Source organism: Mustela erminea, chromosome 4 (assembly GCF_009829155.1).
Source record: "Mustela erminea isolate mMusErm1 chromosome 4, mMusErm1.Pri, whole genome shotgun sequence".
NCBI classification, from domain to species: domain Eukaryota; kingdom Metazoa; phylum Chordata; class Mammalia; order Carnivora; family Mustelidae; genus Mustela; species Mustela erminea.
The window spans coordinates 147,933,609-147,950,523 of NC_045617.1; the positions used below are offsets into that span (position 1 = coordinate 147,933,609).

The following is a 16,915-nucleotide window of genomic DNA, read 5'->3' on the forward strand; positions in this document are numbered from 1 at the left end:
CCGGAAGTTACCCTTCCCCCCAGTTGCTTAGGTATTGTCTTCCATGTTGTTAATGGAGTGCTCAGTATATCCAACCGGTTCCCTCCAGGGGTTGGTAGTTCTTGTCTCCTTGGTATATACAGTATAGGAAATTCTGCCATACTTCTCATGGTCTTAGCTTAGTTTGGTTTTGTGGGATTTCTTTGTTTGTTTGTTTGGCCACTTGCCCCATTGAACTTCAGAATTCAGTAACTGTCTCTAAGAAAGAAATTGACTTTATGTTTAAGCTCCCTTAATTTTCAACGTTATCACTCCAGCCCTGTGCAACCCATATGCTTCACTAATTTCTCCATCCAGAGCAGCAGGCTTGTCCGGGCCAAACCTGGATTACCAGCCTTTTGTCAAATGACTCCAGGGAAAAGTGGTGAGAATGGTCAGCTCACCTTAGAGGTGCTATCCTCTTGTTTCTTTGGTCTTATAGGCCTTGGATGTTACCTGATGACTTTTAGTGAATAGTTTGGCTATTTTATTTTATTTTTAAATTTTTTTAAGTAATCTTTATAACCAGTGTGGGGCTAAAACCTTGGTCTTGAACAATCTTGAGATCAAGAGTCAAACACTACATTGAGGGAGCCAGCCAGGCACCCCTACTTTTGGCATTTTATTTGGTCTTTTCAGATTTTTCCCAGCTAGAATGTCAGTCATCCTCAGCTGCCCTATCCTATGTAGAAGTTGAACAGTTTTCTCAAATTTTGCTTTGCAGTTGTAAAATGCTAGGTGCATAGAAATTTAGAATATTATATCTTCTAGTGAATTAAAGTCATTCTTAAAAAATTCTTTCTTTCTAGTAATGCATCTTGCCTTAAAGTCTAGATTGGCTGATCTGTTTTCCTTTAGTTTGTTTATAATCTGCTACATTTTGTTTTTGCTTTTATTTCCATTCAGATTAACTCAAAATTTGGAAGATATAGTCCTTTTATATTTTATGTGTTCCTGATACATTTGACTTAAAATGATCCTCATTTGTTTTTTTTCCACCTATTTTATGCTCCTTTTTAAACAATGTTCTTGATTTCTTTTTGTTTTTTTAAAGTATCATTTCCTTTGCACTTTTACTAACCTTCAATAGTTACCCTAGAGATTAATACATGTATTCTTGATATGTTTTAGTTTAACATAACTTAATATTTTTATAAATTCCCATTAATGAAAGCACCTCAGGACACATATTTGTATCATCTCATCTTTTGTGTTTTTTACTGTCATTTTAATTTACATATATTTTGTATCTTATGAGGTATTGTTTTCCTTTTGTGAATTCAGTAATTACTAGATTTACTCTATTTTTTTTTCTCTCCATCTATCTTTATTTGTTCCTAAATTTCTATGCTTTATCTGTGATTATTTTGCCTCTGTCCAAAGAATTCCCATTTAACAAGTTTTCATTGGAGGTCTTTGCTGATGAATTCCCACAATTTGCCTGAAAATATCTTTATATTACCTTAATTCTTGAAGGAACTCTAGACCTTTAATTAATGGTGATTTTCTTTTTTTCATATTAGAGATTGGCTTCTAGCTTTCATTTTTTTCTCTTGAGAAGGCAACTCCTAGTCTTATTATTTCTTCTTTGAAAGCCATGTGCCTTTTGCATATGGCTATGTTTAAGAGATCTCTATTTCTCCCTCCCTACCTTTCTAGTTTTAGCAATTTTACTACTACTACTATGAAATTTACTTTCATTCCGTAGTTGGAGAAATAAACAGAATCCTCAGTGTCAAGAAGCCTGAGTGCCTTGACAATTTCTCTGAAAACCATTACTCATCCATAAGGTAGAGCAGTTCTTCTGATCTGAGAGTAGGTTGTAACATTTTATGGTCTAATCCTCATACCATTCAGTCCTCAAACGTGGAGTGTGATGTGGAGAGTGAAAACAAAGGTTGTTCTAATGAAGAATAATTTTCTGGACAATAATGAGCTCTAAATTGGCTTATCCTTCAGCAGCAAGAGCCCATGCTAAGAGACATTTTGAAAGTTTAAATAACCATTAAAGTAGACTTTCAATTTTATTGACAATCAATTTTTATTGATTTCATATTTTGGCATATTATGATTTAGTAGAGCCCAAATAAGATTCTGATGTCTGAACTCTACTATGGAGGGAAATTCAAGGGTGTACAATCCATCGAATCAGTTAAAAATAATGAAAAGCAATTAGTCTTTTTGGAGCCTCCATTTAAGAATGTCAAGGCAATGACAGGTTCTTCTTCATTACAGAACTCTTCAGAGTTCTCTGTGCTTTTCTGCTCTTACTGCCCACCAAAGTGATGGCAGCCACTCCATTCTTAGGTCTCTGTCTTCCTCAATCTTATTTCTTAAACAATATCTTCATAAAATCACGTGTGTTTCTTTTTCCTTCCAGACCTTTGTAAGCTCCAACCTATGTAATCCCTGACAGACTCTTTAGTTCTAACAAAGACTGAATTTCCCTGAGAAAACAAATTAGAAATTTATTCTCTAAGGGAGCTGTTTGTAATAGGCAAGGGAGGTATATGATTAGGAACATGTCTTGCTTAAATAAGTTTGGTCTCCATCCCATTAATAAACAATAGTTTAAGCAACACAAATAGGTATGGTTGATCTATAACACACATATGCCCTAAAGATTGAGGATGAACTAGCTTGAGAGACTAAGAATTTTTTCCAGTTTGTATCTTATCTTTGTAGTATCTCTGACTACAAAATTACCTAGCTGATAGGGAATTTGGGTCCATTGGAATGATGCAACTCAGACCAAGCCCTGTATAATTCAAGCCATTGCTGGTTGAGATGATTTCACATCCTACTGACCAGATGCTAGCAAATAGCCCTGTTGATGGAGTGAGTACAGCTAGTCAGCCACAGAAGCAGACATACATAGTGCTCAGTGTTTATTGCTGTGTGATTTACATAAATTCTTTTCTTGGTCTTTTGCTTCCCTACCCATACTATGTGGGTGATACCTCATTTACACTGGGGCATGACAGGCACATAAAAAGTACTCTGTAAATCCTAGCTACTTGTAATTTCCTTTCCCTATTTCTGTATACATTCTTTATTTTTTTAAAGATGGGTTTATTTGTTTTAGAGAGAGAGAGCATGAGCAGGAGGGGCAGAGAAAGAGGGAGAGAGAATCTCAAGCAGACTCGGCACTGATCATGGAGCCCCACATGGGCCTTGATCCCAGTACCCTGAGATCATGACCTGAGCCAAAACCAAGAGTCGGGTGCTTAACCGATTGCGCCACCTAGGCGCCCCTATTTCTGAATACATTTTTGATTTCAAACTGCGTATGGCTCAGTTGACACTGTGCTTTCTGTATCAAATAATCCTTATATATTTTGATATAATTCCAAGTAATCAGAATACCAGTGGACATTTTAAAGAAGGGTCTTGGAACTGAACAAAACAAGTGAACTCATGTCCTCATTACTCTGGCACTCACCTCGTGTAGATGTAATGAACAAGACTCTTTATAAGAATCAAGATAAGTAGATTATTCATTGTTGATTTCACCTCTCTACCCCACGGCCACTGCTTTGCTAAACTTCAGAGAATTCTGTTCCTACTGGATCCGTGTTCTCCAGGACTACTAGTCCCATAAAGCATAATGTAAACAGTGCCCCCAGAATTATGCAAATGGCCAGGCTGCTTCCATCAGTCACACTTGGTGCATCTTTTTTTTTTTTTTTTTTAGGATTATTTATTTATTTGTTTGACGGAGAGAGACACAGAGAGAGAGGGAACATAAGCATGGGAAGTAGGAGAGGGAGAAGCAGGCTTCCTGCTGGGCAGGGAGCCTCATGTGGGCCTCGATTCCAGGATTCTGGGATCATGACCTGAGTCAAAGGCAGAAGCTTAATGACTGAGTCACCCAGGCACCCCACTTAGTGTGTCTTTAAAAAAAAAAAAAAAAGCATCCCAGTAAAAGCAAGAGATCTTTGCAGACAGATCTGGATTAAACTCCCAGGTAAGATCCCAAACCAGTGATAAGATCTTAGGCTGACAAGTATCTGACCTTCAGTTTCCTTAACCCAACCCTGGTGGGTTGTCATGAAGAGTCATAATATATAAACATGCATTCAGTACAAGGGCAATGGGAAGCAGGTACCCATATATAGTGTTTGCTATGGGCCAGGCACTATTCTGTGTACTTGACCGAAATTAACTTATTTCACCCTCTAATAACTCTATGAGGTAAGCATTCCCTTATCATTCCCATTTTAGAGGTGTGGAACAGGCCTAGAGCAGGTAAGTAATTTGTTTGAGAGTGGTCATGCTGTTATTAAACTGGGCCTTCTGACTTTAGAATCTGTGCTCTGAATCATTGGGCTATACTATACGCATGCGCACACACACACACACACACACACGTGTGTGTGCATGTATGAGTTGCAAACATTAATATTATCATTAGGTATCTAATGATTACTTACACTATATGAATGAACTATATTGATGCTACTTCTGGAAACATTTTGGCCTGCTGGCCACAAACAAGAAATAGTTGTATTCTTAAAACACTCTCGAGAGCTTAGGTGCAGGAAGGAGATTTGTAAAACCCTACCTGGGAGCAATATCCAAGCCATTTATGAGTACTCCGCCCATGCAGAAGGCTCCTGTTGAACTGGCAAGTATCAGGAAGACGGTAATGCTAGAGAAGCTGAAACTCCAGTAGAGCAGGCACACGCTGAAGAAGGGAGGCAGGAGAAGTCCTGGGGAGGGATTCAGACCTCACAGTTAGGGGCATCCCAAAGACTGGGCAATGGGCCGCAAGGTGCTTGAACATCCCGGCTGTTCCTTACCTAGTGTGTTGAAGAGTTTCCGGATGGTAACTAAGCGGAGAATATTCCTGGACAGGAAGAAGTCTGTCAGGTGACCTGCTAGGATACCAAAGCTCCAGGCAAACAAAGAGGGGAGGGCTGACAGCAGCCCGTTCTGGGAAGTAAACGTTAATATGAGGGTGAGTATGATAGGTAGAGTCAACCCGACACTAAAATTAAGTACTGAAAATTTGTAATTGCCATACAAGCAGCCATCAACGTGCAACCTCAGGATTCCCACTTGGGGCCACATCACCCATAAGAAAGAGGAAAACAGTTCTGGGGTCAGGAAGAGTTGTCAGAGTCTGTCCGGTGTTCTCTTCCTAGTGTCACAGCACCTGAAAGTACTGGAGCATCAAGATCGGAAGACTATAGTCGGGAATGGGGACTGCAGGCCCTAGGCAAGGGGGTAGAGCTAGTAATGACAGCGATTACAGACATTCGTATGGTGCTTGTTTTGAACCACTGCTGTGAATCCTTTCAAACCATCCATGATCTCATGAAGAATAACACTGAATCAGAGAGCACTTGGCCCTGAGGCTGGGTTACTGGAGGTTGGCTAATGCATGGCACTTTGGACATTCCATTTCTATAGGGGTCTTTTTGGTTATTATGGCCTTGAACATAATGTTCAGGGAAGAGTGGTTTTCCAAGTCAGACAAGCAATGAGAGTGCCCATCCTTTCAGAGCAAAACCTGAGTCATGGGTTCTCAAATCAGGACGTGTTGCCTTATCCCAGGAAATAGATTGGTTGTGAGCTGGGAAGGATGTCATGGAAGGAACCCAGTCTCTGTAGGGAATGATGGTGTTGAGCCTTAACTAATACTAATTAGAGTGATCATGCAGTGAATGGGAGGTAGGGAACCTGTGGGAACATGAGTGTGTCTGTTGTGGAAGGGCCAGATACTGTGCCTAAGCCCTTTGTTCTGGGAAACGTTAACGTAAGAATTGGAAAGAATTGAGTTTCCAATACAGCTAAACAGTGTAGGGGCGAGCAAGAGCTTGGATTAGAGTCATAAGAAACAAAGAAATGAGCAGAGTCCTTCATAAAGTTAAAAAGAGAACACAGGTTGACTTACTTCTTTTATATTCACACGAAGCTTGGAGTTGATAAATGTTGGAGTGTAGAAAACCATGATGTTATTTGTCCAGTGAAAAGCAAAGGAACCTAAAGCAATGGCCCAGACTGGGAGAGACTTAATCATAGCTTTGATTGGCAGAGACTGTGTCCTTGAGCTGACCTGGAAGCAAAACAAAAACAAAAAACAAACCCTGTTTAACTGTTAGCACATTAGGACAAGTGGGAACATGGTTTCATTCGTCACAGAATCTGGGAGATACCACAGTGGAGCATCTGTGTTCTACCTGCTGGCTGAGGGAGGACAAGATGTATTCCTTCTCACTGATGCTTATACATGGGTGGTCCTTTGGGTCGTCATAGAACAGAACAAACCAGAGAAGACTTAGGGCACAGCCACAAGCACCTATCAAAGCAGGACAGGTTAGAATCGAAATTGCTTCTGTCTGTAGTAAGTTTCTTTCCCAAATTGGCATTTGTCATTATCAATCAGAGAACCTGGACCTCCTCTTCTTTAGAACTTTGCAACAAGGTTTATGTTTTTGACAGTCCTCTCTGGATCTTCAGCTCCCTCTGCTTACACTGCGAGTTTTGCAGAGAGCATGGGAAGCCCTCTAGCCTCTCCTGTTCAAGACTCTGTATCCCTTCAGTCATCATAGTGGGACTCCCTGCTCTTAGGCCTTCATCTTTTTAGTTTCCCAATGTGTTTCCACTGTGAGAATGTGGCACAGCTGAGCCCTCACAGGGCTTGACAATCACCTACCTTTGAGAGCTACATCTTGGCCGTGCTCTTAAGATTCAGCCCAGGCTGGGGGGATTATACAAGTCCTCTGGGAGGAATCATGTGTTAGGACCAGGGAGTATGTACTACCCAGTCACTCTTGACAAATATTGATTAAATGCTCATGATGTACCATTCACTGTTTTATATGCTGGGGATGTAGCAATGAATAAAACACAAAAATTCAGTCTTCATAGAGTTTACTTTCTAGTGGATGAGAAAGGGATGATTGAAAAGTAAATAAGTAAAAGGTATTAAATGTCAGTGATAAGAGCTATGGAGAGAAGTTATGGGGGCAGGGGTGGGGTGGGGAGTGTCATGCTCAGTAAAGGCTGGGACATAGATATGGGGCAAGGACATTCCAGACAGAGAGAGCAGAGATCATGAGGTCATGAGGCCAGTGTGTCTGGAGAGGAAACAAGGGGATGGCGGGAAAAGTTGAGGACAAGAGGTGATAGGATCAGACCATGTGGAAACCTGGAACCACTGTAAGGTCTTAGACTTTTACAACACTCTTTTTGACAGCATTAAAAGGATATTTCTACTGTATACTCTTTCCATGTCATTCTGTGACTTGAGTACCCAGTCCCAAGGCAAAACGTAAATGGAGAGAGGTTACTGTCTAATAAATACATGTGTAATATGTACATTTTAATATATTATTTCAGTCGACTCAGGAACTTTTCCAAATGAGAATACAGATGTTCAGAAAGGTCCCATCCTTGCCCCGGGACACACGGTTAATAAGTGGTAATTGACACTTAGCATGAATTATATTTTTAGAGCTGGAGTAGAGTCGTTGAGGAGCAGCCTGGGGCAGAGCTTTGAAGAAAGACAAGAGTTAATGGGGTAGAAGAGGATGAGTTTACAAAAGAATGAGACAGAATGGCCAGAAGAACAGGGTCCAGGGCACGAGGCATAGGCATCACTGGTGATAGATGTGATTGAGAGCTCAGGTCAGATGTGGACTGGAGAACTTCCATCTGGCTTATGGGCATGGAGGTTTGACCAGCTCTAACATTTGTGAGGCCTAGGGCCAGACGAGACATGGAAATCCACATGAATGTTTAAGTTACAGATTTATTAAGAAACTTAAAGTGTGTCTTCTTATCCTATGTTGACAAAAATGTAACTTCAAAATGACCTGGAGAGAAACTTCTGGTTTCTTACCCAGCATTTAAGGAACTGGATAGTCATCCTCATGATAAGAAAAATATTGAACAAAGTAAAAATCAACAACTCTTCTTTGATCTCAGAAAATTGAGGCCATAGGACAAATTACTGTACCCAAAATTGGATGCAGAGACTCACAACTTCCTGGAACAGAAGGCCGGAAGCAGAAAACTGCATGGGAACAAGTACCAGGGTAAGAAAGCCTGGGAATTGATTAATCCCGGCAATTAAGCAGTAGGCTGTGTGGACAAGTTTGAGAGTTAAAAAAGTCTGGAGTGGGGGGAATCCTGGAGGGATCCTCATTCTTTTGAGAGTTCTACCTTTAGGAGACCTAGCCAGGTTCTCACAGTGAAGATCAGACAAAAATTCCTACATCCTTTTAGCAGGAGAAAGGAAAAGTGGCTGTTTTGAATTATGCCTAGAGCATTCTGTTCTTAACAAAGCCTGCTATGAAGGGAAACTTCTACCAGAGTCTAATCAGCTTACGTGAGGGGAAATACTCAACTGCTACTCCCTCCGGCCTTCCTGTCTTACCTAATGGGGAGCACACTGGGAAGGACTTCTGAAGGTGAAGCCCAGAGGCGCAGGCTTACCAAAAGACTGAGAGTAACCATAAGACCATAGAACACTGTCTTCCCCACAATCACCTTACCACCACATCAGCAGTTTCCCTGTATAAAAATAGGAATACAAATGGAAAAACTGCATGTGTCAAACCTCATTTAAGAATACTGTTAAAAAAAAAAAAGAGGGAATTGTAATCTCTGAAACTAGAGCTATAACACAATAAGCAATGTCTAACCCCTAGCAAAGCCAGATAAACATAAAACCTCACATTGAAAGACTGTTTCCATTCCTCTTATCCAGTACATCTTATGGAGCTTTCAACAACAAAAAAATCACAAGGTTTCCCAAAAGACAAAAAAAAATAGTTTGAAGACAGCAAGCCCTGGGACTGATTCAGAAATGCAGAGATGTTGGAATTATCAAATCAAGAATTTAAAACAACCATGATTATATTGCTAAGAGCTCTTATAAAAAATGGGACAACACACAAGAATATATGATTCACATAAGCAGACAGATAAAAACTCTAAGAATAAAATCAACAGGAAATGCTAGAAATGAAAAACACTAACCTAGAAATGAAAAATGCCTTTAGTGAGCTCATCAATAGACTAGGCATGGCCAAGGAAGGAATCACTGAGCTTGAAGAAATGTCTGTAGAAATTTCCAAAACTGAACTGCAAAACTGAGCTTGAAGAAATGTCTGTAGAAATTTCCAAAACTGAATTGCAAAGAATAAAAATGACAGGTATCCAAGAATTATGGGACAATTACGAAAGGTGTAATATATACACATATGGTACTATCAGAAGGAGAAGAAAGAGAAAGAATGGGAGAAATATTTGAAGGATTGTTAGAGTCTTCCAAAATTAATGATAGATGCCAAACCACAGAGACAGGAAACTCAAGAGAACACCAAAAGGGTAAATACAAAAAAATTCACACCAAGGCATATTATATTCAAACTACAGAAAATCTAAGACAAAAATTTTTTTAAAGAAACCTGAGGAAGACTGAGGTTTAAAATTAGGATTCTTAGATTCCACTGGTCACAAATCCCTGGTCACTGTGGTCTGAGGCTTGACCTACCCAGAGCTGATTCCTACACCATTAGAAGTTTCAGTTAGTTATTTGTCGAAATTCTTGCCTTCCCCATCATACTCCATTTACATCTGCAAGCAGTTTTGCCTGCCACTCATTGGCCAAGTCTAAGAACAGTGGATGTGCTGAAGAGTACTGAGAAGTCTGAAAAGCCTTGGTGGTTTTTGAGCTAAAACTTCTGGGAGTGATGGACATGGGCTCTGGAGAGTATATAATCTTGACCCCACAGACAACACAGAGGGCCTGGCTGGAGGGGGCCAAGAATGGGTGCAGCGTGGAATCAGGGCAGCTCTGAGTGAAGCCACAAATGATCTAGTCAAGAGGTATCTTGATAATGAGACACATATGTGGCTCAGTCAGTTTAATGTCTGCCTTTGGCTCAGGTCATGATCCCAGGGTCCTGGGATCAAGTCCCATATCAGACTCCTTGCTCAGAGGGGAGTCTGCTTTTCCCCTCTGCCTGCCGCTCCCCCTGTTTGTGCTCTCTCTCACATACTCACAAATAAATTAATGTCTCAATGGCAGAATGGGTCAGACACAAGTCAGAAGTTGAGAGGTCTGGAAGGATGGGGTAGTAGGTAAGGACATTATGAGCAATAATTTCCACTGTTCAAAGAGAGGTGACATGAGAGAGAAGGCAGGCAAAAGGGAGCCATTTTCGAGACTTGAGACTAGAGAAGTTTTGAGAAGTTCAGAATAGTCCTTGTGGAGGGAAACTTAGCAGGCTGGACAGCTGTTTTAAGCACAAATGTGAGTTTATGATCCCATTTGCTCTTCTGGGAGCCTTTCTCCAGCAATTAGATGCTGCTCGAAAGCAGACGTTATTTTGTTCTTTAAAGTGGTGTGGATCTAATTTATTTATTTATTTATTATTATTATTATTATTATTATTATTATTATTTATGGGGAAGAATAAATAAAGATTGAGAAGAACTTTCAGATGAAACAAAAACCATTTTGTTTTCCTCTTGCCTCTGCCACAAACCGGGGCCGGCCATTTGGCCTCTGTGGGCATGGTGTGATGCCTTACCGTAAAGACTTGTGGAGGCAGATGCCTAAATCCCTACTCTGCTACCCTCTAAGCCTTTCCCCCATTCCAGGTGCCTCCATCTGAGGCAGTTCATGGGAAAGCTGCTGACCCAGGACAACGAATAGTGCCTCTCTCTGAGCTTCATGGAGCCACCCGGGAGAACAGCAGATGACCTTTGTCACTGTGCACATGTTTATGACATAGGAATATGAATATGCCATGCGTGTTGGAGGTCATCCAACCTCTGATCAGCGCTGATGGGCAGGATTAATTATCAAGCTTGTCTTTCAAGGAGCACAAACCTCAGCTTCCTGTTATTTCTCTGATTACTTTTAATTTTGTAATACAGAGCAGGTGTGCATTTTTCTTCTGTGCATGCTTTTTCTCCCAAGCTAGACAGTCCCAGTTCTTTTGGCCCCCTTCCTGGTGCAGGGTTTGGGTACTGTCACTATACTCATCATCACTTACTACTGATGACTAATCTAGTGATGAAGAGCAATGGAATCTGGAGGACTTGAGGCGTGTTTCCACATTGTGGCTTTGCCATGTGCATTGGGTGTCTTTGTTTTTCCCTCTAGACCCACTGTTCACCCTTCTGTATCCTGCTTTGGTCACAGATGGCTGGCTTGAAGGAACGTCACCAGGTGCCTGTGCTTTCTGCTTTCTAGATTGATTTGGCAAGCAGCCTGAGAAGAAGGTAAGGAAGAGAGTTGAGTGAGATTGGGGGGTCTTCCCTGACATAACTCCTTTGTAGCATCGCTTCAGTCTTTATGCTCCTTTTTATGAACGGTAGTGGCTCATCCCTTTTCTCAAGGGTTTCCTATAAGGGGTATGGATCTCTAATACCTATATGATAGAATTGCAGAGTTTATGTACAATAACACATAAATAGTTCTGCTTGTAATGTGAAATTAATGAATGTTGCCTTCTCTCTTTCTTTCAATGAGGTTCATGATTTTAAATGTCATTAGCTTTATATAAATTATTACCTGATAGTTTTTACTTTTAATTTTTTTTAAATTCTCAATAATGACTGGGATGTTATAGAAAGAGACTTACCAAAAATGTAGAAGGCCATGGGCCAGCCCAGGGATTGGCAGATGAATCCAGTCACAAGCAGAACAACGAAGGACCCCAGCAGAATTCCTAATCAGAGGGCACAAAGAACACCCCTAAGGAACATAGGCATCTGAGAATAGAGATAACACAGCCTCATGGTAGCAATAAACAATTTCCAAAGAAATACATTCATAAAGCAGAATACTGAATGTAAAGCAGAAAAGAATGAAATATTTTTCCTTTTTTTTTTTTTTTTTCTGTTGTTTGAGATAAAGAAGGCCTTTCTTTAGACAGTCTCCATATCTTTAAAACAAAGATGCTGGAACAGATGGTTTCCAAAGCCCCAGACACTTGAAAAGACAACTTTTACAGGTCAAGGAGAACGTGACAGAATGACATGGTAGCAGGATCAAACACTCTAGGCCTTACGTCATTACCTGATAGACTCAGGGAGGTAAGTCGGCCTCGTTCCAAGGGAGGAGCCCACTTGACCCACACGACATGCTGAGCTATGGATATCGACCCCTGCAATCAGAAGGATGCAACATTTGATTTCTGATACTTTCTGTGCACTTAAACCCTGTTCAGGATTTGCAGTATCTGAATTACCTGGGCTGCTCCCTGGGCTACCCGGCATGCCAGGAGGAAAGCTTCTCCACCTTCAGCTGCCATCGGCATTAACAGGCTAAGCAGAGAGCTGAGGAGGAATGCAAAGCCAATCATTTTCTTGATGGAGTATTTTTCAGACAAGTATCCAGCAGGAATTTGGGTGATGAGTGCACCATAGAAGATGGAACTGAAGATGAAGCCCTGAATTTGGGGGTTCCAGTTATACACGGGGTTCTGAAAGAAACAAGGAGACACATGGAGCCACTCTACATCCTGTGAGTTACTGCGATAGAGATGCGGGGGACCTGCTTTACCAGCCCACAAGCTCCCCTCTGCCTCATTCTCATCATGGGATCCTTGCTGTTCCTTCGACACGTCTTCTCCTGTGTGTACTGTCATGTAACAGTGACGTCTTCAACTATAATGTGAAGTCCTTGCCATTGAGAGCACCCTCTGTGGCCCCAGGACAGCATGGACATTTATTACTTGTTTCCGGAACATTGCCACACTGCACGTCAGCCCTTCTGTAGAGTACTACACCCACTGCAGTCATGAATGTCCTCTTGCCTTTTCTTGTCCTCTTACTCCTCCAGTAAGTTAACCTCATCCACAAAACAACATTCCCCCACATCCAGGCTGCTCCCAGAGAGAGGAAATAGTGATAGATCAAATCACAAAAAGACGATCATGGGCTGAACTGGAAATGGTTGGATGAAACAGTGAAGGGAGAAGGCCATTTCTCTCTCTTTTTTTTTGGTTTGGTGTCTCTTCTTTTCTAAAACGTTCTAAATGTCTTGTTTTTCCATAAGCCTGACCATCTTGGCTTTGAGCTGCTGTATGTTCTTCCCTGTGGTGACTCCTTCCGTAACTATAATTGTTTCATGAGCTTTTAGGTTCCTTTTGTAATTTAAGGTTACAATTTAGATCTGCTCTTTGGAAAGAGTTTTCTGGTGAGTCTTCATATTTGGGAATAATTACATGCTATATTTTCTCATTATTTTCATCTAGTGCCTTTGCATGGCAGCAAAGAGAATTCCTTTTCTGTGACTCACATTTGAAGGATATCAGTTTCCCTGCATTACAGAGGGAGCCTCTATAGGACCTCCACAGCTTGAGCGCCCTCCTTTTTTGCTATGGTGAAGGATTCAGTACATGGCCCCTGGAGTAGATATATCTTTAGACAATGGTTCTCAATATTGAAACCAAAGCATTGGAATAGTACAAATATTTAAAGAATATAATTCAAAAGAAAGTTTCGATTAAAAAATTCAAAAGATTTTTGAGGGACAAGTGACACAGTGAACTTCATATTTAATCTTTATAACGTTATAAAGGATACAACTTGATAAATATTTAAATTTGTGTATGCTCACAAAACCATCACCACAATAAAGGCAATGAATGCATTATCTACCTTCAGTAGTTGCCTTACTTTTATAATTCCTCCCTCCTTTTCTCCCACCACTCATCTGCCTGTCGCTATGACATCATTTTCATTTTCTGGAAGTTTTGTATAAATGGAGTCATGTACTATGTATATAGATTATTCCACTCAACATACTTATTTTGAGTTTCATCCATGTTGTTCTGTGTGTCACTAGTTCATTTCTGTTTAGTGCTAAGTCATACTCTGTTTTATGGAGGTACCATAGCTGATGCATATCTATCTACTGATGAACATGTTTATTGGTTTCAGCTTAGGTCTGATGTCAGGGTTGTGGGTTCAAGTCCCCCATGGGGCTCTGCACTCAGCATGCAGTCTACTTGAGTTTCTCTCTCCCCTCTTCTGCCCTGTCCCAGCCTGCTCTGTCTCTGAAATAAATAAGTAAGAATCTTTATAAAAAAATAAGTAAAAATAAAGTGATTATTGAGGGGTGCTTGGATGGCTCAGCCAGCTAAGGTTCCAGCTCTTGATTTAGGCTCACGTCATGATCTCAGGGTCGTGAGATTGAGGCCTGGGTTGGGTTCCATGCTGGGTGTGGAGCCTGCTTAAGATTCTCTCTCCTTCTCTCCCTTTGCCTCTCCCCGCCATCTGCTCACAGGTGCTCTCTCTCTTAAAATAAGTGAATAAAGTTGGTACAGTTGGATTAAAATCTGCCATCTTTTAACATTTCTTTTATGGCAGGCCTGTTGGCAATAAATTACCTCGGTTTTTATTTGTCTGAAATAGTCTATTGGTAATTTCATTGGATAGAGAATTCTAACTTGGCAAATTCTTTTTCTTTCAACACCTGAAAGAGTATTTTCTGTCTCTTAATTTGAATGGTTTCTGATAAGAAGTCTTCTGTAATTCTTACCCTTATTAGGTATTTTCCCCTCTGGCTTCATTCAGGATATTCTCTTTGTTTTGGTTTTTCTGCAGCGTAAATATGTATGTCTGCTTGGTTTTTCTTGTTAATTGTTTTATTTTAGTGTCCTGTTTGGTGTTCTCTGAGCTTCTTGGATTTGTGGTTTGGTTGTCTAGTAATTTTGGAAAGTTCTCAGCCATTGATTTTTCATATATTACTTCTTGCCACTCTCTCTGTCTTCTGTTTCTGGTATTCTAGCCATTTATATATTATGCCCCCACTTTTTTAAAGATATATTTGAGAGAGAGGGTAGGGGAAGGGTGAAGGGAGTGGGAGAGAATTGCAAGCAGACTCCTTACTGAGTGTGGAGCCTGGCATGGGGCCAAATCTCATGACTGGGAGATCATGACCTGAGCCAAAAGCAGGAGTCTGATGCTTACCAACTGAGCCACCCAGGTGCCCCTATACCTGTTGATATTCTCCACAATTCTGGCATAGTCTCTTAAGTTTCCCTCCCAACTCCTCCATTCTCTTCAATTTCAGCTTGAGAAGTTTCTATTGACCCCTATTAAAGTTCATTGATTCTTCCCTCAGCTATGTTGAGAATACTTAGGAGCATGTCAAAACATTCTTTATGTTACAGTTGCCTTGATTTCTGTTTCTTTTTTATTCATTCTCATAGTCTCCATCTCTACTGACACTACCCATCTGGTGTTATGTGTTGTCACCTTTTTCCATTAGAGCCTTAAATTATTGATTATAGTTATTTTAAATTCCGTGTATGGGAATTCCTACATATGTGTCATATCTAAGCCTGGTTCTGTTGATTATGAAAAAAAATTAAGGTGCCATACATTGCATATAAAGTGTTATTTTTAATGTAAAAAAGGTAAAAATAAGAAACTGCTCATGCTTGCCTGTGCATTCGTAACAGAACATGGGAAGAGTAGAATGAAAAAATATTCTTCCCATTCGTTTCCATTTTTTTCCTATTCTACGTCTTCTGATAAGTAGCAACCCATTACCTTCCAGAGATGAAATTAGAGAAACATGTAAATATACCACATACTCAAAAACTTTTAAAAGTAAAGAAACAATGTGTCTTTACTTCCACTCTGGTTTGAAATGCTTTCTCTTCTTTTCTCTTATCCAAACTCCTTAATTCTAGGAACCCTGATGCTTGATTTTTATTCCTCTTCACATAGAAGGATTCATATAACAAAGCCCTTCACAAATATAAGGCATGCTGTAATCATGGGGCATGTTTAGTTAGGTTACTAACTAACTAGGTTACCTAGCAAGGTAGATAAAGACCTGAACTTCTTTTTCTAGTGATTACTGTCACATCAATTATGGTAACATTCGATTGCCACACAAATCGATTAGCAAGAGAGGATTTTAAACTTGTAACTATAGACAATATTTTTTATGTACCTTATTGTGATCCAGGTGTTCCTCTGTGGTGGTGTTGGCCAAACCATGAGCATCTGTGCTGTTCACCATGGCTACCATTGTGAGGCTCAGACACGTGCGCTGTGCAGTTATTATGACATTGCAGAAATGCAAGAGGAGAGATAATCCATAGCGGAAGGAACAAAAATTTGGAACTAAGAAGTAAAACAAAGTGTCCATTGTTAACACAGCTGAGATAAAACCATACAGCAGCTTCAGTAAGGGCACTCAGAAATTTGGAAACATATATATAATATATATTATATATGTATGGAACCATATATATATAGAATCAATTATATATATCATATTTTTTTCAAGTATAGCTGACATATAGTATTATGTTATGGAACCCTAGATATTAATTTAAAATTTTTATTATTAAATTTAAAATTTCATTGTACTTAATGGCATTTAAGAAATTATGATATAATAAGAAGCTATGTGATTATCATAGTCCTACCTACCTACCATATCTTCCTACCATATAATCCCAACAAGAATGTCTCAGAAAATTAAACCAGTCCTCCAGATACTTTGTCTCATTAATGGGACTACTTACAAGTACTCTGGGTTAGTCTTGGAAGTAAGTCCCCTTAATAACAACAAAGACTTTCTTTCAAGGAAACTGTTTCATTCTCTAAATTTGTATCAATAGTGTATGAATAGTCATAGAAGCACATTGCAGAGGAAAATTACATTTAAAAGAAATGTAATTACTTTTTGAGGTAGTTTCAAGCTAGCATAATGAGCAAGGTGTTTGTGTAAGGCCAAACAAATTCATCAGTGGAAGAGAGTAGGGGGTTCAGAAACAGATGCAAAGACATGGTCAAACGCTTTTGAATAAATGCACTAAATGCAATATAGCAGAGGAAAATAAAGACTTTTTCAACAAATGGCATTTTCCCAAGAGAAATAGCAACATAGGTCTACAAAAAG

At 40.0% G+C, this 16,915-nt stretch overlaps 1 protein-coding gene across 5 annotated transcripts in view; it reads right to left on the reverse strand.

Annotated features, from left to right (window-relative positions):
• LOC116589250 (sodium-dependent phosphate transport protein 1-like) overlaps positions 1-16,915 on the reverse strand; it is a 41,895-nt gene that overhangs the window by 19,015 nt on the left and 5,965 nt on the right. For 3 of the 5 annotated variants that reach the window (XM_032341275.1, XM_032341273.1, XM_032341274.1), the window contains exons 3-10: positions 15,959-16,057; positions 12,237-12,470; positions 12,065-12,152; positions 11,628-11,714; positions 6,204-6,322; positions 5,918-6,079; positions 4,821-4,953; positions 4,583-4,730 (exon numbers count right to left, since the gene is read on the reverse strand). In XM_032341275.1, coding sequence (XP_032197166.1) covers positions 4,583-4,730; positions 4,821-4,953; positions 5,918-6,079; positions 6,204-6,322; positions 11,628-11,714; positions 12,065-12,152; positions 12,237-12,470; positions 15,959-16,057 — 1,070 coding nt within the window. Of the gene's footprint in view, positions 1-4,582; positions 4,731-4,820; positions 4,954-5,917; positions 6,080-6,203; positions 6,323-11,627; positions 11,715-12,064; positions 12,153-12,236; positions 12,471-15,958; positions 16,132-16,915 lie in introns of all 5 variants that reach the window. The other 2 variants (XM_032341277.1, XM_032341276.1) reach the window with 1 other exon arrangement.